Here is a 24,015-nt window from a genome sequence, read left to right on the forward strand (position 1 = left end):
TGTGGCGATAGTAAAATCAAGGAATTTCTTCTTTTTTTTTTAATTTTCGAAAAAATATAATTTTTCACTAATATGCTGCTGAGAAGATGCCTGATTCGTGACTAGTCAATCTGTCTTGTATATCACCGGACTGGTGAAGACAAACAAACATCGCTTCAAAAGTGGGTAACTCGTAGGAAAACTAACAAGGGTGGGCGCCATCTTGGATATCACCTTGCTTCATAAGATAATTTCTCATTTATAGTCTGTCCCAAGTTATAGCTTCCATCACTTTTAGATGATTGTTAATTAAATTACACATACCTGTGAAAGAAATACAGTTGAAATTGATAAAATGGAAAAATATCGTATTATCCAAGATACTTTCATTGACACATTATTATTTTTCACACATATAAGTTCTCAGGAACGAAACCATATTGCCACGAGTTGAATTGAGTTCAGAAACAGTTACAGTAAAGGATATAATTCTATGCTGTTCACGAAGTCAATAAACTTTGACTGACTGACTGTTGAGTTTATCAATATACATAAAAGATGTTTCATAAATTTTCAGAAAAGGTGTTATTTCGGCAGTCCGTGCACACATCATTTGGTACTAATCAGCGCCTGGGTGAGCATGTCCTAGTCGTTCCAGTATGTCTTTAAGAAAAACATCTGAATCTTTACAATAGCCAGACATGTATACATCTGAATAATGTAGGGGGTTGGGGGGGGGGGGGTAATCTGACGTGAAGAACTTAATGTCTTGTAATCTTTGTGGACTTGGAGGTCTCTGAATTTTTCACTTGCAATCACCGGATGTACATGGACTTTTTATTTTGATAACAGCAAATAAGAATGCTCCAACATAGATACATAATTCAGTTTTTCCTGCTTTACAATTACAAGGTGGATTTTCAATTTGACCAGTTTTATTAATGGTTACATGAGGCTGTAATGGTCATAAATTTTCCCATCATTTTTTTAAAATGCCCCATACTTCATCTACATCTGTTGCAATAACACTATATGTATCATTAACATGATCCACTTTCGTACTCCAAAGAAAATGTTCATCACAAAGTCATATAGCTTTCTTGAGCTGCCTTTTGCACTTCTTAAATTTGCCCGAAAGTGGGTCTTTTGAATATATAAAATAATTAAGAATGTCATCTTGCTTACTATCTAGACAATTCTCTGGTCAGTTCCTACCATCAATCTTTAAGTGTTGAAGGATTAGGCACATATTCATCATCACTATCTGAACTGTCACTCTGTTTCACCAAGTTAATTACTCTAAATACCTGTGATGTTTAAGAAACATTCTATGTACGATTTACTGAGTAAACATTTTGAGTTTCACATGTCGGCTGGAGCCGAGCTGTTTTGCTACAGAGCATTATGTCGTTTTGTGTGAAGTGTGCAGTGCCATAGTGTAAGTGAATGTTTATCGCATTGTATATGTATCTTTCCAGAGTTTTGAGTGAAATTCTAGTATGCATAAGCTTGCATTTTCATGATAGTTGAGTATTTCTCTCCAATGTCTATCGGCCGACATGACCTACTTTCTGCATAGTGCGCAGATTCATATTTTGCATAGCATGCAATTGTTTCATTGTATAAGCATACAATATAAGTCTGTATTTTATCATACAGTATAAGTTCTTGGCAGATTTACGATGTATAAGTAAATGTTAATGTTGTAATTTTGGAAGGTTTTGCAAAACACGTGGTTGCTGATGAAACTTAAATCTATGGAAAGCAGTTCTAGTCAATAATACATTTGTATACGGAAATGTATGGAGTCGCATTATTGTCATAGTTATTATGTTTGTAGTAACAACAATTCATTTGTCTTTTGTAGCTTTTTACTAATAAAGTATGGAGACAAGTATGCATTCTTAATCCAGAACAGTAAAAAGACTGGCTCTACAAGCACACATGGCAACCATGAATCCAACAGAAGAGGACACAAGTGGTCGTCCAAGAAGGAAGATCGTTTTGACAGAGACAGGAAGAGCTCTCTTCGAACAGTCTGTTTCAAAATTTTGGACAAAACTGAGAACTGTGCGTAGGAAGTTAGAAGCAGAGATGAAAGAAATGGCTACAGACTCTAAGGAATCTTACCATCTCCAACGAGATAGACTGATCAACCTCGCTAAAGAGTACTGCGGAGTTCAGGAAGAATTGTTGGCCTTTCTGGAACGCTCTAATACAAAGGAGAGTGAGAGAGAGAAAGCATCACAGAACGTAGTGACAGACTTACTCATGGACAAAGTTAGTGAGTTTGTGCGCGGGCTAGACTCAGAAATGTCGTCCTTTGTGATGAGTCCCAAGCCTGTGACAATGAGGAGCCCTAATCCTGTCCAAGTGAAGACTCCGAAGCCTATACAGGTAAAGGCGGAGCCTCGGGATTCCCCAAAGCCTGCGGAACATGAAGACAGAAAGTCTATTCGATCAAGGAGAAGCGCTGGGTCTCATCGATCTGCTGCATCTTCCATCTCCTTGGCGCAGCAGCGTCTTGAAGCGGAGGAGACCAAGGCTAAACTGCAGTACGCACGGAAGGAAGCCAAACTACGTAAAGAGCAGGCATCTATTCAAGTGGACCTGGAAGTCCTTGACGCCGAAAGAGATGCTGCTGTGGCAGAAGCGAAGCTACGTGCTCTTGAGAGCATGGAACCGGACTACATATCTGTTTCCTCCGAATCAGTGGCCGAACCTGTCGTAGAAGTCGAGGATCCGATTGAACGGGCAAGAAACTTTGTCGAAGGGATTAGTCTACAGCCAGTAGAGACAACCTTAAAGGAACCTCTGACAGAAATGTTGAACGAGGAATCCCACAAAGCAACAGAGAAACTTAACAGCGAGTCAGTCAACCCAGTTACGAGAATATCTACACCTGTTCCCAAGGGATTGGAATCATCCAAGAACACTGTGTTTGATATTTCAAGCTTTCTACTTAAGAAAGAACTCATGATCAATAAGCTGGTCAATTTTGACGATAAACCTGAGAACTTTGTACCCTGGAAGACTAGTTTTAAGTCAGTTATTCAGGAGGCATCAGTTTCGCCCTCAGAAGAACTCGATCTCCTCATCAGATGGTTGGGCCCTAGCTCCAAGGAACACGCTAAAAGCATCCGAGCAGCATCAATAGGAAATCCTACACAAGGCTGTGAGACCTTATGGACTAGACTGGAGGAAAGATACGGCTCACCTGAACTGATCGAAACAGCAATTAAGACCAAGCTTGCGAATTTCCACCGACTTAGTGCGAACGAACCAAGACGGTTGTATGAACTTTCAGATATTTTGAGCGAAACACTGGCGTTAAAGGAAAATCCAAAATACCATCAACAATTCAGTTATTTTGACTCATCAGTAGGAGTGCTTCCCATTGTTCAGAAGTTAACATCTGGTTTGCAGAATAAGTGGACTTCTAAAGCCTCGAAGTACAAACAGACTCATGGAGTTACTTACCCTCCATTTACTATATTCTGTGAATTTGTGAAGGAAATGTCAACCATGATGAATGACCCTGGCTTACAAGTGACTCAGGCTTTTGTCAAAGAGACACCAAGATACAACCAGCAGAACTTCAAACCTGCAAAATCAGTGAATGTCAAGAAGACTGATTTTAAAGACTCAGGAAGATACTTTAAGACCACAGGGAAGAGATGCCCTATCCACGATGCTGAGCATACCTTGAATGAGTGCAGGGCTTTCAGGAAGAAATCCGTTCGTGACCGGAAATTATTCCTCAGAGAACATAACTTGTGTTACAGATGTTGCGGATCAGACACGCATACGTTCAAGACCTGCCGCGCAGATATAAGATGCGAGGAATGTGAAAGTTCACAGCACCCTACAGCTCTTCATCCACCTGAAAGCCAGAGACAGAATGGCGGGGAGGGAGCAAACATCCTCTCTAAGTGCACGGCGGTGTGTGGTGAACAGTTTACTGGACGTTCGTGTGCAAAGGCTGTACTTGTGGACGTATATCCGAAAGGAACCCCTTCACAACGTTTACGCATCTATGCTCTGATTGATGACCAGAGCAACACAACACTCGCAAGATCAGAACTGTTTGACTTTATGAATGTGCCTCACTCACAGACACATTTCTTTACACTTACCTCATGTGCGGGGCGCATACAGACGAGTGGTCGTAGGATATCAGGTCTGATGGTAGCAACGACTGATGGTTCTGTTGTGATGGAACTGCCTACCATTACAGAATGTAATGAAATTCCCAATGAGAAACATGAAATACCGACCCTTGATGTAGTGAAACATCACCCACATCTTCAAGACCTACCTTTAGCTCCTATGAATCAACAAGCGGAAATTCTACTACTCATAGGACGTGACCTACTAGAGGCCCATTATGTGCTGTCTCAGAGACTTGGACCTAAGAACTCACCCTTTGCGTTGCAGCTGAAACTAGGTTGGGTCGTCATTGGAGATGTATGTATCAACAAGTCGCATAAACCATCGACTATCAATGTGCTCAAGACTAACATAGTTACCTGTGAACGTCAGTCGATTTTTCAACCCTGTCCTAACAGTTTCCATCTAAAGGAGGACATCGCATCCTGTCGAGACGATGTTGGGTTCCACATTTTCGAGCGGAACAGGGATGATGACGAAGTTGGGATCTCTGTCGAAGATCGCCAATTCCTCAGGATTATGGACAATGAGTTTGTGAAAGATGAAGACGGGAGATGGAAAGGTCCACTCCCTTTTAAGCTTCGTAGACCGCAGTTAGGGAACAACAGAAGTCAAGCGTTAAAGCGTGCGCTGATGCTAGACAGGGATTTGAAACGGAACCCTATAAAGAGGGAGCACATGATCACGTTTATGAAATCAATCACGGAAAGTGACGCTTTAGAGATTGCACCACCTGTTCCTCCAGGAAAAGAGTGCTGGTTTTTACCTCTTTTTGGAGTGTATCATCCACGAAAACCAGACAAAATACGTGGAGTTTTCGACTCATCAGTGAGTTATGAAGGTCTCTCTCTCAATAGTGTCTTACTGTCAGGACCTAATCTAACGAATGAATTGCTTGGTATACTGTTACGTTTCCGTATGGACAAAGTAGCCATCATGGCGGACATCCAGCAGATGTTTTACTCATTCCTTGTTAGTGAAGAGGACAGAGACTTTTTGAGGTTCTTCTGGTACAAGAATAACAACTCGGATGAAGAACTTATTGAGTACCGAATGAAGGTTCACGTGTTTGGGAACACACCTTCACCGGCAGTGGCCACTTATGGTCTACGGAAAACAGTAGAGAACGAAGATAGTGATGTAAGGAATTACGTGATGAAGAACTTTTATGTGGATGATGGTCTTATCTCCTTGCCCTCTAGTGCAGAAGCCATTAGATTGCTAAAGAAGACTCAGGTTGCGTTGAACAATGCAAGAATCAGACTCCATAAGATTGTGTCAAACGATGTGGAAGTCATGGAAGCTTTTCCATCTGAGGACTTGGAAAAGAACTTAATGTCACTGGACATTGGATCTGATGATTTGCCTGTCCAGCACAGTCTAGGCCTGTCATGAGACATTAACTCGGACAGCTTCACATACAGCACACGCATTCTAGAGAAACCCTTCACAAAGAGAGGACTTTTTTCTGTTGTCAACAGCTTGTTCGACCCTTTGGGTTTTATTGCACCCATAGTGATACATGGCAGAATTCTGTATAGAGAAGTGGGTGAGTGCAACAGTAGTTGGGATGATCCTTTACCTAGTGACCGAGAGGAAGAGTGGACAAGATGGAAGGACTCCCTCAGCTCTCTACAAGACTTGCACATTCCAAGAATGTTTACGCAGCTTTCCTTAAGCCGTACTCACATGAGGGAAATACATATATTCTCGGACGCTTCTGAGAAAGCGATCTCAGCAGTGGTGTACCTGCGTACAATCAGCAACTCTGGTGATGTCCACGTTGGATTCGTCATTGGGAAATCTAAGATAGCCCCACTTCAGACTACAACTATCCCGCGTCTTGAACTTTGTGCAGCAGTCTTGGGCACAGAGTTGGCTCAGACAGTGTTCAAACACTTGGATATCGACCCAGATGCAGCGACGTACTACACAGATAGTAAGGTAGTACTAGGTTACCTGAACAACCAAACTCGCAGATTTTATAACTATGTCTCGAACCGAGTGGCTGTCATCCACAGACGCTCTAAGCCTTTACAGTGGAAATTTGTACCAACTGCGCAGAATCCAGCAGACATAGGGACTAGATGTTTGACATCGGTAGAAGAGCTAGCAGAGAGTGACTGGCTTAGAGGACCACTTTTACTCAGATCTCCTCATAGTAAAGAAGAAGTTCTTACCTTTCCTTTGGTCTCTCCTGAAGAAGACAATAATGTACGTCCAGAAGTAAAAGTAAAGAAAACTGAAATAAACACACCATTTGTGGCAAGATTTGAAAACTTTTCAACTTGGAAAAGTTTGGTGCGTGCTGTTTATAATCTGAAGAAGATTTGCCGATTGAAAAGAGGAGCTGCAGATTCAGCAGCATTCGATGTTGAGGTCATGCAAGAAGCTGAGCATTTCATCCTGCAGGAAGTACAAGCTTTCTTTTATAAGGAAGAGATCAGATCTTTGAAAGACGGTAAGCCTGTACCCCCTTCAAGCTGCATTGTGACTTTGAACCCATTTATGGACAAACAGGGCACGGTACGTGTTGGCGGACGTCTCAACCAATCTAACCTTCCTGTTGATGAGAAGAACCCAATAATCATCCCTGGAAAATCTCATGTTGCAAGAATTCTTGTGTCCCATTTCCACAGCAAAGTTTATCACCAAGGAAGACTTATCTCAGAAGGTGCAGTGAGGTCCGGTGGGTTCTGGATCACTGGCTGTAAGACACTTGTGAACTCAGTTATACACAAGTGCGTTACCTGCAGGAAACTCCGAGGAAAACTGGAACACCAGCGCATGAGTGACTTACCTGCAGACAGACTGACGCCTGGTCCTCCTTTCTCAGCAGTAGGTGTCGACGTGTTTGGCCCTTGGACTGTAGCCGCGCGCAAGACCAGAGGAGGATTATCTCACAACAAAAGATGGGCGGTACTTTTTACATGTCTGACTTCAAGGGCCATTCACATAGAAGTCATAGAAGAGATGAGCTCTTCATCATTCATAAATGCACTGCGACGTTTTGTGTCTCTACGTGGCCCAGTGAAGGAGATGCGTTCGGACCGAGGGACCAACTTCTTAGGCGCCCTGGACGCGATTCAAGCGGATGCCGTTTATACAGAGAAACGACCTATTAGAGATTACCTTCGCAACAACAGGATAACATGGACCTTTAATCCACCCCATGCATCACACAGAGGAGGATCATGGGAGAGGATGATTGGGATCTCTCGCAAGATACTAGACGCCATGTTGTTGAACCCAAATGCGAAACAGTTGTCCCATGAAGTCTTGTGCACATTCATGTGTGAAGTGTGTGCAATCGTGAACTCCCGTCCTATTTGTTCACTGTCATGTGATCCTGACAGTCCTTATGTCATCAGTCCGTCAATGCTACTTACCCAGAAAGGTTTCGCAGACATTCCTCCACAGACTTGTGGCGACATAAAGGAAATCTACAAAGCTCAGTGGAAACATGTACAATACCTTTCCGATACCTTTTGGAAGCGTTGGAAGGATGGATACTTACAGAATCTCCAAGCAAGAAGGAAATGGTGTGAGGAACGTCCTGACGTGAAGGAAGGCGACGTGGTCCTATTACGTGACAAGGAGTTGCACCGTGGACAGTGGCCGATGGGTTTGATTGTGAGGACTTTCGAAAGTGGCAACGATCAGAAAGTGAGAACAGTTGAAGTTCGGGTGATCAAAGACGGCAAGGACACAACCTACATTCGACCAATAACGGAATTGGTGCTACTGATTGACTAACTTGTTCAGTTTATTAGTGTGCTTGAGTTTGCTCACATACTGTTTAGATTTTTGTGTATATGATTTATAATTTTGTATAATTGTAATATCCTTGGGATATTAGGCGGGGAGTGTGATGTTTAAGAAACATTCTATGTACGACTTACTGAGTGAACATTTTGAGTTTCACATGTCGGCTGGAGCCGAGCTGTTTTGCTACAGAGCATTATGTCGTTTTGTGTGAAGTGTGCAGTGCCATAGTGTAAGTGAATGTTTATCGCATTGTATATGTATCTTTCCAGAGTTTTGAGTGAAATTCTAGTATGCATAAGCTTGCATTTTCATGATAGTTGAGTATTTCTCTCCAATGTCTATCGGCCGACATGACCTACTTTCTGCATAGTGCGCAGATTCATATTTTGCATAGCATGCAATTGTTTCATTGTATAAGCATACAATATATGTCTGTATTTTATCATACAGTATAAGTTCTTGGCAGATTTACGATGTATAAGTAAATGTTAATGTTGTAATTTTGGAAGGTTTTGCAAAACACGTGGTTGCTGATGAAACTTAAATCTATGGAAAGCAGTTCTAGTCAATAATACATTTGTATACGTAAATGTATGGAGTCGCATTATTGTCATAGTTATTATGTTTGTAAATGTATGTGTATTGTAACAACAATTCATTTGTCTTTTGTAGCTTTTTACTAATAAAGTATGGAGACAAGTATGCATTCTTAATCCAGAACAATACCCTTTCCACTAGGATGTCTTTATTTCAAAACTCTGTCTGTCAAAAATCTGTTTTCTTCCATGCATGTTATCAGTTTTTCAGTTGTTAAGGAAATGTCACTTGTTTTCCCAAACACTAAATCTGTATCACTCATTCTGCAAATAAATTATACAATTATGTAGTTTTTATTCAAATTAAGAAGCTGTTATTTGCATATGTCCTATCATATCTTATCATAAAATGTGTGGACCCTTTGCCTAATGAAAATTGAATACAAACAAGGCGTTTTTCCCAAACTTACCACCATGCAGCATGACCTGAATACTAGTATGTTTTTATTGTGTCATATAAAACAATAGAATGTTAACTATGACATGTTAACAAACCTACATTTATGCTACACTATAAATAGTAAAATCACGCATTATTTTATATATCTTAAGCGTTTTCCATTGATCCCTATTCTCCCTGTCAATCTGTATTATGTCTGAATTTGCCTAAATTATTCAATACACGTCGGTTAAATTCATTGTTATACACAATCCGATATTCCTCCAACACTTGTGATGCCTGAACCCGCATACGCCATATTATAAAAACCGGGATTAGAGACTGGTCAGAGGAATCTTGGACCATGTACATAGAACCCACAGTCCATCGCATCCGACAATTGTCCATTTTCTTTCATCACTTGTTGTCTCATTCTTTATAGTTTTTAAAACATCTTTCAATTATTCAAAAGAGCAAGAGTTCTTTGCCACAGGGTTGCTCATGATAACAGTTGCCTTACCTGCGTTATGGTGCTCAACGAAGCTGAATGAGTCTATTTGTATCTGAGATGTAAGAAATTGATCTTATTCTCTCTTTCTCTTTCCCCTCACACCTTCCTCGATGGTATCTTTTGGTCCAGTCAGTCCTACAGTGTGGTGTTCTAGTACCCTCATAATTTTATTATCAATGAAATCCATGCGTAATTTGCGAAATACATCGGAGAATTTATCTAAATAATTTGAAAATTTTTGAAAGACGAAGATAAGAAACATGATGAGGAAATGGGTAGTTATTGCTGACAAGATAGTTTTTATCATAAATAACTCGCCACCTTCTTGTTAGGATTTGATTATTAACAATAAAGGTTATCAAATCCTCAATATTACTGATACACACTGGATCCGCTCCCTGCTGGGCTATCTATGATAGGACTTATTGGAACTTCCGCCCGGACCTGCCACTGTGTTCATAGTGCAAATAGCTTTGCTTTTAAAAAAGTAATATAAAATCAAATTTTTACTAAAAGTAAATGGCAAAATAATCTTTGACGAAATTAAGGAATATATTTGCTCTAACGCAAAAATTACTGCCGCTTTCTGTTTTTCTGAAAGATCTTTAATATTAATTTTGCACCCCGATATTATACAAAGAAAACTGACAACCATGTGATTTCTGTCCTTTAACCATTCAGAATTATCCAAAGACTGCAAATAATGAATGTATTTTAAGCATAGCTGTCGACTGTCTTCTTCTATGGCTTTTTTCTCATCCTTGAGCGTATTTCCGTCTATTGCGTTTTCCTTCAAAATATATGGTTTAAAGTTGATTGTGAAAGCTTTCTATAATCTATTTTTGTGTGAACATTTCAGAATTCCCCGAATTAAAAGATGTTTTGCCCAAATTTCTTTTCTGCTCATGTAGAAATTCTGAAAGTAATTTAAAAATTCTTGATTAGATTCCTGAATTTTTTTTTCAACAATTCCTGGACACAACCAGAGAATAGATTTTTAGACTGTGCTTGTATACAAGCACATAATTATACATATCTGCTTGTAGTTCTTAATCCTTAATTAGTTGTCGAGTCTTTTTTTTACCCATTTTCTTGAACATGCCAATGACAAAGAAAATGTTTATGGTCCCCATCCCAAACTTTCATTGTCGTCATCTGTCATCAGTATATTAACTTTAGTATTAGAAGCTTTCATTCTGACCAAGTTAAAAAAAAATGACAGATATTACACCCTCGCCATGTCTATTGCTTACATAAAATGCCACAGGCAAACAATGCCAAAATTCATCTAAAACCAAAAGAGTTATCAATATAAAAGAATAAACATTTTGTCTTGTGGGTTGAATCCATACAAAGTATAAGTGAAGCAAACAAGATATCTGTGAGCCAATGCTCACTAGTGATACCCCCGCTCTGATGTGAAAATGCAAAATAAGCAAACTTGACATTTAACAGAAAGCTGGCATCCGATTGGTACAGAAATATATCCCACAATACGGCATGCCAAAACAAAAAGTGTGTTAAAATTTCAAGCATCTGCGATAAATAGCTGCTGAGAAATCTTTGAGGAAAATTTGTTTAAAAATTTTGGCTAAAAATAAATAAAATCATTATTTAACAGGAAGTTGACGTCCGATTGATACAAAAATATATCCCACAATATGGCATGCCAAAATAAATAGTGTGTTAAAATTTCAAGCATCTGCGATAAACAGCTGCTGAGAAATCATTGACGGAAATTTGTTTGAAAATTTTGGCTAAAAATAAATAAAGTACTCATTAAACAGGAAGTTGACGTCCGATTGGTACAAAAATACATCCCACGATATAGCATGCCTATACAAAAACTGTGTAAAAATTTCAAGCATCTGCGATAGACAGTTGCTGAGAATTCTTTGAAAAAATTTGTTTGAAAATTTTTGCTAAAAATAAACAAAGTCGTCATTTAACAGGAAGTTGATTGATACAAAAATATATCCCACGATATGGCATGCCTATACAAATATTATGTAAAAATTTCAAGCATCTGCAATAAATAGTTGCTGAGAAATCTTTGACGAAAATCTGTTTGAAAATTTTGGCTAAAAATAAACAAAGTACTCATTAAACAGGAAGTTGACGTCCGATTGGTACACAAATATATCCCACGATATGGCATGCCTTAACAAAGACTGTGTAAAAATTTCAAGCATCTGCGATAAATAGTTGCTGAGATAAATGCAACAGAAATTTTTGTTACGGACGGACAGACAGACACACAAGGGTAAAACAGTATACCCCCTCTCCTTCGGAGCGGGGGTATAATTATCGAAATATTTAAAGTTGTTTGGTTATTATTGCGACCATAAACTCTTCTTCCTTTAGACCTGTCGACGGATCGTCAATGTTTTGCTGTTTATACACTAATACTGGATTGTATATTTCATTTCTTACTTCATTAACTTTCAAAAAGGTTAAAGTCGCGTCGTCAGAAAGTTTCGTTAAAGTTAAATTGTAAATAGTTTTCCTATCCAACAAATGATAGTATTTTAATTTAATGATGTCGTCATGTTCGTTGCGTTCACCTACATTTTTTCGTATTCTGTCCAGTATAGTGTCAATTGGTATTTTCTGTGCTTACATTATACAAATCTTAGATTTGACAGAATCTTGTAAAGGCAGGAATTTGCTTTCTTCAAGGGACAATGAGTGTGTATCCGACTTAAAATACTTTACCTGAACAGATCCATCTGACTACATTTTAAGAGACAACATCGATGGATACAATTCTTGAATTTTGCAAGACCCTTTAATATTCTCTTTGCGTTTTCTTTTATAACTTTTTTTTACCCTTTTTCAAGTGAATACGTTTGACCCCCATCCCTGTAACACACAAAAGTATAGGACTGACAGCCATCTTTATTTACTGATTTTGCCGCTGCTTTACATACCTACATTGTACCTGTATTTTAATATACTCCTGCTCTTTTAAACTGTTCAAAAAATCAATACCTTTCAACTATACATGCTCCATGAAAATTTCGAAGATGATCAACTAATGTAGCCACATTATGAATCTTCAAAGCACATGTGGATATACAACATAGTATTTCTTGGCCATGTTCTTGCCCATGAGCCGTCTTTTGGTGACGCATCATAGTTACTTTGTCTTAGAAACTTCTGTAGCATCTAGGGCGTTTTGTATAAGACTTTGAACCATCACTTTTGTCAACATACTGTCTACCATATGAATGCTCAGTATTTTGATTTTGTACTTTGTGGCTTTGAATATCTTCCAGCGGATCTAAGTGGTTTGCAAGATTTTGCATTAGATCTCCAATTCCAATTGCTTTACCGGTATTATTGTCTGAAACGCAGGCAGTGTTTTGTGATGACCTAGTTGGAGCTGTGTGATTCTTTAATGCTGGATTTTATATTATTGATTATTTAATGCCCACTACCATTCCGTGTCGAAACCAAATGAATAATATTATCCGAGTTGTGAAAATTGCGTTCTTAAGTCTTCACCACTGGATTTTGAGAGTCCCCTTCAATAGTCACAGGTAAGTTTCAATACTGTTAACAAAGCTAGTATGAATTCTTGCCCAGCCAGAGTTCTTAATTGTCTTAAAAATTAGATACCTGGTAGTTTCTGTGTCGGTCATGGGTAATCCATTTTCTCAATACAAAGAAAACCGGGTCATCTCAGTTTTCCTGGATGTTATTCACAGACAATTCTCTCAATGCATAATGATCGTCTTTAATATCATACAAACCAAAACTAACAGAACAAAACAAAGAGTTGCCATGTCCCTGAATATGACCCTTTACAAACCGCACTGATGTAAATATTCATCCTGTTGAATTACTTGCCTTTGGTGTTCATCAACATTTTGAAGCTCTATTGTGTGAGTTTTAATTATTTATTTCAAAATGTTTTCTGTTGACTGAAGTTCCTTAGAAAACAGAAGGTATTTGAAATAAATATGATGCAATAAATTTATTCCCAATATTTTCTACGTAAGCAACAGAAGAAATTTAAAACAGTGATGGGAACTTAACCCACGTCTTAGACTGTCAATTAAACTACCTGTCCTGATGTTAGTTTGTTGCAGCAAAATATTTTTTTATGTTAGAAAGTTGCAAAGAATGCTTTGAACTGTATTATTGTATCACTATGAATGATCTTACACCATCACCAGCATTCAATAAGTATTTTCAAGACAAAGAAATCATCCTTTGTTTGAAACAGCATACACTGTAAAAAATATTTTACATGTACCATTCAAATGACCATGGGAACTTATTAAATTATTTTAATAAAAGGAAAATCATTCTACAGCTTAAATACCTCCCTAAAATAATGTTAAAAAAATTCGAATTCCAAGAAAAATGTGCATTAAAAGGGTGCAAAGTAAATACATGTACGAGGGTTGTCAGAAAAGTTCGCGGACAAAGTAGTTTACGGAATGTATGACGTATGTTTTATTAAATGACTATCCATTGAAAATAAGTATACAAAAAATTATCTGAGTTTAATATTTTTTTCAAAATATACAGTGATGTTTACTTTGCATGACTCAGATTTACGGAGCACCACTTCTTACCTCCACCTCGTCGTGATGTTAAATAACGGAAAGGCAAACCTGTTCCTTTTCAAGGTAGACACCTTTCCGTTCCACACACCTTTTATGTCATTTAACCCATCTATAAAATGCACATTCATACCATTCTTTGTCAAGTTTTTGTATAATGTCTTGTGTGGCATATCAAAGATCATTTAGGTCCGACAATCTCTGTTCATGCAGTTTCAACTTTAGATAGGAAATAAAGCGAAATCCGTATTTGAAAGACCCGGGCTGTATGGGTGTTATGGTTCTCAGAATATCGGTTTTTCCACTTTAAACCTCTGATTCCAATTGTAAACCTTTCTTCTATAAAAATACACACGTATGGGTTATTTCCGGTAGCATACAAGAACTTTCTGGTTTTCATTGGAGATGTTCTGCTTGCACACAAATTTTAATGACGGCCCGTGCTCCAAGGAGTCCTTTGACGTTAACGTTTGTTTGTTGAACCAATTTTAAAGCGTCGGTGGTCCATATTCGGCGATAAAATGGTCAAATATTCTTCAAATTGAAACTTTCATAAGTTTTTTGACGTCATATGAAATATCGTGCATTTTTATGCGGTAAAACGGTACAGTGTTTTTATTTAAGAAAAATGATTACAAAATATAGAAAAAAAATCTGACTTAATCCGTGAAGCATATCATATCATAATAAATAAGCTGTATTTTTTTTTATGATGCATTTCACAAAACTTGCATCAGAACCCAAATCTTCTTCATAACCCGGCAATAAATTCAAACATCTTCATTAAAGTTACTATTCCAATCTTCTCAGCAACAAATTTGTTGCTCAATCATGAAAACATAACAAGAGGTACATGTGCCACATTCCTCACATGAGCAATTATAAAATCATCTTTATGGAGTCATTATTCAAAATATATGGACAATGTAGTATAATAATCATTTAGCAAAATATTTAATTTAATCTTTATGTTAAATATTGAGTCCTATTTATAATAGAATGACTTCATAGCCATATCACATATTGGGCATTGCAGTCCTCAATACGATCTTAAACATAAAGCCTTCATCAAGCTTGGAACCCTTTGTAGGGCCCAAAAATTGTCAAGGGGCCAGTCTTAGCAATTATGAATGTTGTGCATTTTGGCATATTGTCAAATCCCGCAAAATTATAAAGTCGGTCGACATTTTCCTAATTGTTCCCCGCCGCAACGCGTAGCGGGGACATAGAAATGCCGGGCGTCCGTCCGTGTGTCCGTGCGTCCTTGCGTCACACTTTTTTGTAAGCGCTCTCATGCCTACAAATTTTGACCACTATATATCACTTTATACCACTATTACCTTGGTCAAGTTCGAAAATCAGCATTGGTCAATACTTTTTGTTGGAGTTATGGGACTTTGACCGCAATAATGACTCCGTTTTATCCAAAAATTGACCTTGTAAGCGCTCTCATGCCTACAAATTTTGACGGATTTTCATTAAATTTATACCAAATTATTATACCACTAATACTTTGGTCAAGTTCGAAAATCAGCATTGGTCGATACTTTTTGTTGGAGTTATGGTACTTTGACCACAATAATGACTCCGTTTTATCCAAAAAATGACCTTGTAAGCGCTCTCATCCCTACAAATTTTGACGGATTTACATGAAATTTATACCAAATTATTATACCACTAATACCTTGGTCAAGTTCCTAAATCAGCCTTGGTCGATGCTAGTATACTGCTTGACCGGCGGGGGACCCAGGAATTTTATTCTTGTTTATGTTAAAAAAATGTTGCAATCTAGATTTTGTCAATTCTGTAAACCGACCGCCATTAAAAAAACCCAGACTGCTTATAATTAGAGAGAGTTATCTCCCGTTATCCAGCAACTTATCAATCGGCCTTTGCGGGATATCCAATAACTGCTCAATGATCATTGCTTTAAACAACAGTGAATTTAAATTCAAACTAGCAAGTCATTTCAGTTTATACCGTTAAGTTTTGTTATAATATTTTTTGACCAAAATTAGATCAAAAGCAGGGGTTGCGTATTATACTTCACCTCAATTATTTTAAATACTGCGGGAGTAAGACAGCCGATACCGTTTGTAATGCGCATTGTATGGTAATGGTTTCAGTTACAGAGTAACATTTTATTATATGAAAATTATGAAGGTTTATTACACTCCTGTATATTTGAATATTTATCGTTTCAGTTCTCGCCATTACGTAATCAGCCACCTGTTGACTTGTTTGATAGACAATTTCCGGTGAATCATGCACTTGTCGTGTTAATTGGGTGTTAGAAAATTTATATATTACGATGATTTGATTAAAAGATTATTTTTATTTTACGTATTCCGTTATGCAATGAAGAAGCCTTGTACCAAGTTTGGTTGAATTTTGCTCAGTGATCCAAGCGAAAAGTAAAAAAATTGATAAGTTTACAGAAAGACTGACGGATGACAGGTGATCAGAAAGCTCAATGTATTTATCTTAAAGCTGGTGTCAACATTCTACACTTTTCTGATGGCGAAGATAATCCAGAGAGCACACTTTTGTATGGCGAGACTACGTTTTACCTATTGAAAAATACAAAAACCAAGGCATTTTATAAAGGCGTGTGGGTTCCTGTAGGTATGCTCTCGAGATTTGGTCAAAAGACAACAGACTTTCTACATCATTAAAATATGAATTGCAGTTTCCCTTGATTTATTTAATAGATTTATCAATCTGGCTTGCTGTTAGTCTCTCTGCTCCACCACTTAAAATGCGAATAATGTAATATAGAACAAAGGGCATTGGAATTTTAAGTCATAAATGGCTTTCATGATTAAATGCGTTCTGCCTTTTTTTGTTGGGGAGGATAATAATCAATATGTGATTTAAATTTTTCCCAATTTGACAAAAATGTCGATGATTTTTCCCCATTGAGAGGGACCCGGTCCTTGTACCAAAAAGTGCTGTGACGGCCCTTTTTGCATCACATAATAAATTAACGAAAGAATGCATGAAAATGTTTATATAATGGCATAAGTTGCTGATTGAATTAAGATGTAATGAACTAAATCAACAACACCAAAACCAGTATGAAAGTAATAAATGTAAGACAAATATAATAAAAATTCTTAATTTGATAAACTTCTGTTATATTTGTCAAAATTTATCTACGCTTAACCTTACCAAAAGGTCAGCGGTAGATGGCCCAGGTCCTCAGTCCCAAGAAACACGTCTGTACGGATGCAGAACAAGGGTATAAAGGCGATGATCAGTACTCAGCTGTAATTGAGCTGTATTGATAAATGGCCCCGATCCCGATGTAAATACCACACTTCTTTATCTTTGACTAAAATTACATTTACCTATATGTATATCTATATGTGTGTATTTTCAGTTGATAACACTGGAAGTTTTTTGTTAAAGACAACACATGATTACTGGCATCAAATTCAGGGCCAGCTTTACCTGACTGGTACGGAGTGTGATTTAGTGATATGGACAACCACAGACATGCAGATTGTAAGAATTGTAAAAGACTAGATGTGGGCCCCAAACATTTCTGCCATGATAGAACTTTTATTTCATGGTGTTTTTGGAAGTAAATCAGGTTAGTTATTTCACTGATGCGATAAGATCATATGATGAGCATCTTAGTTATTAATTCTGTAAATAAAAGAATACTACTTGTCAAGTTAAAACATTTCTAATATCTTTAACAGCATAATTATTTAAATTTCGTATTTATCTGCAATTTCCTTAAGAAGTGGTGCCTGAAGGTTTACGAGACAACAGCATAACTGGAATATTTTAGTAGACGTGTCGATATTAAGCAGGAATGTGATTAAGAATTTCATAGTTTTTGATGCGCTCATTTTCTCTCTCAACATGAATCCAGGCTTTTCCTATCTTGTAGCATAATATTGCCTCCTCCTTGGTAAAGTATGCTTTGTGTGATAGAAATGGTGGAATATTCAAAAAGACACCAGAAGGAAGTTTGTCATAGATGTTAAAACCCTTATCGGCTAATATGAGATCTCCTGCTTTTAGCTGTTGCAACACTCTACAGTGATCAACGATGGCTGCATCTGAAGTTGACCCAGGGTACAAGTTAGATGAGAACACAAGTGCACTATTGGGAGATACACTTGTGCCTGCCTTGACAGTTTGTCTGCTCTTATAACTACTGTAGGACAGGGACTGCGAGTTTATGTCAGATGGCACATCTTGAATAGTCTCGGTAGCATCCATAGCTATTCTTCAAACGAACTCTTCAAAGGACTGGGGCTTCAAGCGTCTGCACTTTATCTGACTTGGAATACCCTTTTCCTTAAGATTTCATGCAAGACTGAAACATAAGTGTTAATGATATTTGAAACAGTCAGTGATTTTTCTACACTAAATTTGGGTCCGATATCGGCCCTTTCCCTTAGCAAAAATTATCGAATTTTTCCCAAATTTATCAACATTTTTTCCCAATTCAATCGATAAAAATTTTTCATTAAATTTTGCACATCGATAATGACGATCAGAATTTTTTTCGTACGATTTGGCAAGCCTCCATTTATTCTTCGTCGGTCAAGCGCTCTTATATATGCCATTATATATATATAGACCTTTCAAGCGCTTTTTAAACAATGATGTAAACGTGATTTGTGAGGGGTCATACTAAAATTTCTTCTGTATTTAGTTTCTCTAAACCAAATTAAAGGTCCTGGCATAAAAAAATTATTTTATGATGATTAATTAGATCAAAATTAATTAAAATATGCGAATTACCTGACAGCAGGTTAACTCGTACATAGATTTCGTACGCCTGCCGAGAAAATATGCACGCCTGCCGCTTATTTAATGGGTTTTTAAAAAAAACTCTTTTATATTTTACCTAAGGTAACCATATCAGTGATCATGCAAATACAAGCTTGGCTTTAAACTCGTTTGTCATCTAAGAACTCGTATAAATCCGTGTTGGTATGTAAAGAGAGAATACTCGTGGCAGGCGTCTCCGACGCCCGCCGAGAGAAAACCATACGCCTGCCGTTTTACAAATAGATTATTTTAATTTGTTCTTGGGTATTTCAATTCAACCAGCTAAACTAATGATCATGATATAAAAAATCTGAGTTTATAGGAGGAAATTAACACAAAATCATTAAAAAATGCGAAAAGCAGGATAAGTCGTACGAAGAAATCCTACGCCTGCCGAGAAAATCTGCATGCCCTCCTTGTATCTATGCCCTTACTTTAAACCATTGTCTTTGAAATATTATTTTAATCAACTAGATAAACAATCTTAATAATAAAAATCTGGCTTGATACCAATTTGTCAACATAAAATCGAAAAAAATAATTCTCGTAGATATCAAGGAGAGATAACTCTTGGCTAAAGTTTTTTCGAGAAAATTGGCAAGACTTTTTCTTGTTCATTGCATTGTCTTACCAAGGTTTATGATCGTCATAAAAATATGGATCAAAGCCAACTTATAGGATCTTATACTTATAGGTATGTTAATTTCAAATGATATATTATTTTTAATATATAAGTTAATTAGTTGTGTACAACATCATGAACATGTAAAAGCACTTATAGTGATTAATAGGTCTTGCATATATTTCATAATGAATGAAGATCCATGATGCTTAAGATGTATTATGTTACATGATACAACTTTGATCTTCCCATAAAATTTTTTAATAAATAAACCCTTATTTAAATATATCAAGTTGGCAATTAATTATTTGCACCAATCAACATTCGCAATATAATTACTTTTCTACAAAGGTTTAAAATGATTCCACAGCCCATTCGTTCGTTTAATTAAAAAGACATCTCTAATTGAATTTGAATCTTCATCCCAAACAAATTGTCCTCTTACATTTATTCTTGGACGTTGCAGACAAAAGCAGAATTTTATGCATTTTTATCAGAGAGTTTCCCTTCAGCATTTTATTAAATTTGTACTATTTTATTCTTCACCATTCCACAACTAACCTTATGGCTACATAATGTTAAATTGTGACGTCATTTTGGGTAAGAATACAAGATATAATATCAAAAATTTATTAAAAGAATATGATATCCACCATTAAAAAATGTGATAAAATACAAACATCACAATTGACTGACTAGATTTTAACAGTTGCAAATGGCTCCTGAATCTAGTTGTTCAAATTCAAGTTAATATATGATTGCAGCATCTACAGGAATGATCTCAGCCTAGATATGAACAGGAGCTATGTGTGCTTTAACATTTGTTTTATCTTAAGGATCCTTCGATCACTCCCTTTGGAAAAATTTGTTATACCGGTACAACTTACTAGAACTCTGCATGATCATTTTTCTATTCTTGAAAGATATGTGAAATTTAATCATGCATTTGACTTGAAACCGAGGGGGGGGGGGGCGGTGGGTTAGTAGACTGAAGTTATACCCACTGCGCTATAAAGATAGACAACAACTTTCACATAATAAAAGGTTTTTAGAACTGACTGTTTAAGAGCATTTGAATTCATTTTGTAGATTTTGAGTTTGATGAAATATCATACATGAAAATATTAAATTATATTAAATATTCTTATAACATTTTCAATTATAATAATTTTGCTCTTATGCTGATTTAAGGATTAAAAATGAAGGCAAATTTGAACAACTGCATTTGGCCCTGTTACTTACCAGGGTACAATAGATGTGTTTTGTCAATAATGATTTGCACGTAAATTGATAGCAGGTTGGTAATCAAGGACGTTAGCCATATGGAAATATTTTACATGAATAATTTCTATATGTTTCCAGCTCTAGCCACGGGGAGGCCTCCTTGTTGTAGAGCCATAATTTTGAATTTTTTGTTTTCTGTTAGGTGTAAGTAAAAAAGTCCAAAACAACCTAAAATTATTTTCTTAACTCATTCTTCACTTTGTTGAATGATTGTTAAAATAAAATTTACAGAAGCATGTGACCATACCATAATAATGTTGTTTCAGATGTAATTATTTAAAAGCATGGTCATTTAATTTAAAAATGAAATAGTACAGGCCTTTTGAAGGAAATCACTTTGAATTTCGGGGCTTTTTAATATTGACAGCCAAACGAATTTGTAAAAATAAAAGTTCTAGTTGCTTCTTTATTTAGATGAATTCCATCATTTAGCCAAATGTGCTTTTTGGGTTTGACCAATCCCCTTAAATTCCAAAAATAATGTTTGTTGAATTTGAATAACATTTTCGTAGCCGAAGATTTATTTTATCCACTAACGAGTTGAACATCGGTTGTTGCATAGTATCTAGTCGCTGAAAAAGACTTCCAATATATACAATTTCAACAGATTTTATTTCTAAGAGAACTTCTAAAATGTTTTGTATTCCTGACACCACTTCTGAAACATTTGCTGAATTTAAATTTATGTCATTTTCCCCTATTTGTAGAAAAACTTTTGTAGGCCTAAAATTTTAACCGTACCTAGAATTTCACTGTGAATAAGAGAACATGTAGTTCCTTGCTTCTCGCTAAAAAAGTGGATAAAATGATTGGGCAAGTTAAAATGAAATGAACCTTCTAAAATACTGTCTTCCAAATGTTTTATGAAGCTATGACCCAATAATGCGACGCGCTCTTTTAATTTCTGGTTAGTCCGAGGAGGAGGAGAAGAAGGAGATGGTGAACAGAGTGCAGTGGGTTCAGAGGGCTGAGGAGGAGAAGGAGATGATGTACATTGTGCAGCAGGTTCAGAGAGCTGATTAGGAGGAAAAGAAGAAGGAGATGATGTACATTGTGCAGCAGGTTCAGAGAGCTGATTAGGAGGAAAAGAAGAAGGAGATGATGTACATTGTGCAGCAGGTTCAGAGAGCTGATGAGGAGGAGGAGGAGGAGAAGAAGAAGGAGATGATGTACATTGTGCAGCAAGTTCAGAGAGCTGATGAGGAGGAGAAGAAGAAGGAGATGTTGTACATAGTGCAGTGGGTTCAGAGGGCTGAGGAGGAAAAGAAGAAGGAGATAATGTACATTGTGCAGCAGGTTCAGAGAGCTGATGAGGAGGAGAAGAAGAAGGAGATGGTGAACAGAGTGCAGTGGGTTCAGAGGGCTGAGGAGGAGAGGAAGAAGGAGATGATGTACATAGTGCAGCAGGTTCAGAGAGTTGATAGAAGAAGAAGGAGTGCATTTGGTTTGGAGAGCTGAGGAGGTGCAGGAGGAGAAGATGTTTTACAGAATGTAACAGAAGTGGTTTTTGTTGCACTGGTCGGATTCATCACATTTGATCGAAATTGCATTATGAGCTTCCCTTGAATGTTTTGACCCTGACCATTCCAACCACTGCCCCCAGAATAAGTCTGCTACATTGTGTATCAGCATCCTAGACTTTGTGCTAAGAAGGTAAATTCGAAACTGAGCACACTGTTTGTATTTTATGGCCAAAACTTGAAGCATTATTTTTTGTTTGATTGAGAACCAACGAGAAGTGGTTTTGACACGCTTAGAGAGTAATTTACTTTGTAAGGCTGTTGGAGCTGCCCGAATGAGATCTGCCAAATAAAAATCAGAATGCTCCACAGCCTTTAAATACTGATACAAATGTTCAGAACTTTGAAAAGTGAGATTTTGATAGGTCAGAAGACAAGGATAGAAGTTAGAAAGAATATGGTTTGCCCCTTTAAAATGAATGGGGGAACAGGAGGATGCCGAAGAAAATTTACTGGAAGATGACAAGGAGACAGGAGAGAACAGGCAGAGACAGAGGAGGCCGAGAGACAAGATGGTGAAGATGAGCCAGGAGAGCGGCAGGCAGACAGAGAGGAGGACGAGACAGAGGATGAAGAAGAAGACACAGGAGAGCAACAAGCAGACACAGAGGAGGCAGAGACAGAGGAGGCAGAGACAGAGGATGCAGAAGATGAGACATGAGAGTGACAGGCAGGCACAGAGGAGGCGAGGCAGAGGATGAGACAGGAGAGCTGCAGGCGGAGACAGAGGAGGCAGAGACAGAGAATGGAGAAGATGAGACAGGAGAGGGACAGGCAGAGACGAGGAGGCAGAGACAGAGGAGGCCGAGACAGAAGATGGAGAAGATGAGACAGGAGAGGGACAGGCAGAGACAGAGGAGGACGATTCACTCCCTATAAATTTTGACCTGGTGGACTCCCAATCTTCTTTAAGAGACCTGATCTCAGACTCTGCTTCTGGCCATACACCAGAAAATAATGAACTCCCCCTCTTGACAGTGACCTTTCTTTACAAGAGCCAGAAGCACATTCAACAGACATTGCTTATGACGTTTCATGACAGACCATTCTTATGCTAATCATAGGTTTGACAAAATATTTTCTGCTACCGAAGCAGATGACAATGGCAATGGTTCAGACATTGGACATGTTGGACAAGAAGAGGAATTGACTGATGAAATTTCTTTAACAAAAACTGGTCATGAGGACAGAATCAATGACTCTGCTTATCAAATTTTGGACATTAAACATACAAATACTTTAAATGGGAAATTTACTGACTTTGAAAACTCTTTAAAAATTCTTTTGGACACAACTGTTGGAGAAAATTTGAAATCTATACCTTGTGGTAAAAAAGAAAATGTTGATTTTGTTATTGACTATGACATGACATCAAAAAACAGAACATTTGTAGATGATTGCGGAGCATGGAACAAGCCCTCATTTAAAAATCATCACTATTTGGCTACATATACTGGAAAATTTGCATATATTCACAAAAAACAAAATCAGTTCTTCAAAAAAGAGAAGGGTAATTTAGTTCTACTAGACCCTCAGCCAGATGTAAATTCTGTTGTTATCCTTTCGCGGTATCATTCAAAACACAGAAAAGACAAAAAATTTCAAAGGAGGGTTAGTTGTTTCCAGAATGTGCCAAAACGCAATGACCTACATATGATGTGTTTATTTAAATATATTGGCAATTACCCAGGGGAACAGATTCATGGAAATTCAAAAAGAACAAATCAACCATATATTCGTACAACTTTGGCTCAAAAATCTGCTATTTTAGAAGGGATTAAGCATGGCAAAAAACCATCAGCAATTGCCAAAGATCTG

The 24,015-nt window shown here is 37.4% G+C and overlaps 3 protein-coding genes across 3 annotated transcripts; all 3 read left to right on the forward strand.

Annotated features, from left to right (window-relative positions):
• The first annotated feature begins 1,326 nt into the window (after positions 1-1,326).
• LOC136270010 (uncharacterized) lies at positions 1,327-5,599 on the forward strand. The gene is made up of 2 exons (XM_066066188.1): positions 1,327-1,417; positions 1,847-5,599. Exon 2 carries the CDS (start codon positions 1,924-1,926, stop codon positions 5,542-5,544), a length of 3,621 nt encoding a protein of 1,206 aa, XP_065922260.1. The 5' UTR covers positions 1,327-1,417; positions 1,847-1,923; the 3' UTR covers positions 5,545-5,599.
• LOC136270012 (uncharacterized) lies at positions 5,559-8,645 on the forward strand. Its single transcript, XM_066066192.1, has 2 exons — positions 5,559-8,146; positions 8,590-8,645. The coding sequence occupies exon 1, from the start codon at positions 5,806-5,808 to the stop codon at positions 7,903-7,905; it is 2,100 nt and encodes a 699-aa protein (XP_065922264.1). The 5' UTR covers positions 5,559-5,805; the 3' UTR covers positions 7,906-8,146; positions 8,590-8,645.
• Positions 8,646-19,928: 11,283 nt separating this feature from the next.
• On the forward strand, positions 19,929-22,137 carry LOC136270017 (uncharacterized). The gene has a single exon (XM_066066210.1). The coding sequence runs from the start codon at positions 21,776-21,778 to the stop codon at positions 22,133-22,135; it is 360 nt and encodes a 119-aa protein (XP_065922282.1). The 5' UTR covers positions 19,929-21,775; the 3' UTR covers positions 22,136-22,137.
• The last annotated feature ends 1,878 nt before the right edge of the window (positions 22,138-24,015 follow it).

The sequence above is a fragment of the Magallana gigas genome, chromosome 7 (assembly GCF_963853765.1).
Source record: "Magallana gigas chromosome 7, xbMagGiga1.1, whole genome shotgun sequence".
NCBI lineage: Eukaryota > Metazoa > Mollusca > Bivalvia > Ostreida > Ostreidae > Magallana > Magallana gigas.

Excerpts from the sequence above, each read along its gene's own strand:
- LOC136270010 (XM_066066188.1), top strand. The coding sequence starts at position 1,924 with ATGGCAACCATGAATCCAACAGAAGAGGACACAAGTGGTCGTCCAAGA.
- LOC136270012 (XM_066066192.1), top strand. The coding sequence starts at position 5,806 with ATGTTTACGCAGCTTTCCTTAAGCCGTACTCACATGAGGGAAATACAT.
- LOC136270017 (XM_066066210.1), top strand. The coding sequence starts at position 21,776 with ATGATGTACATTGTGCAGCAGGTTCAGAGAGCTGATGAGGAGGAGGAG.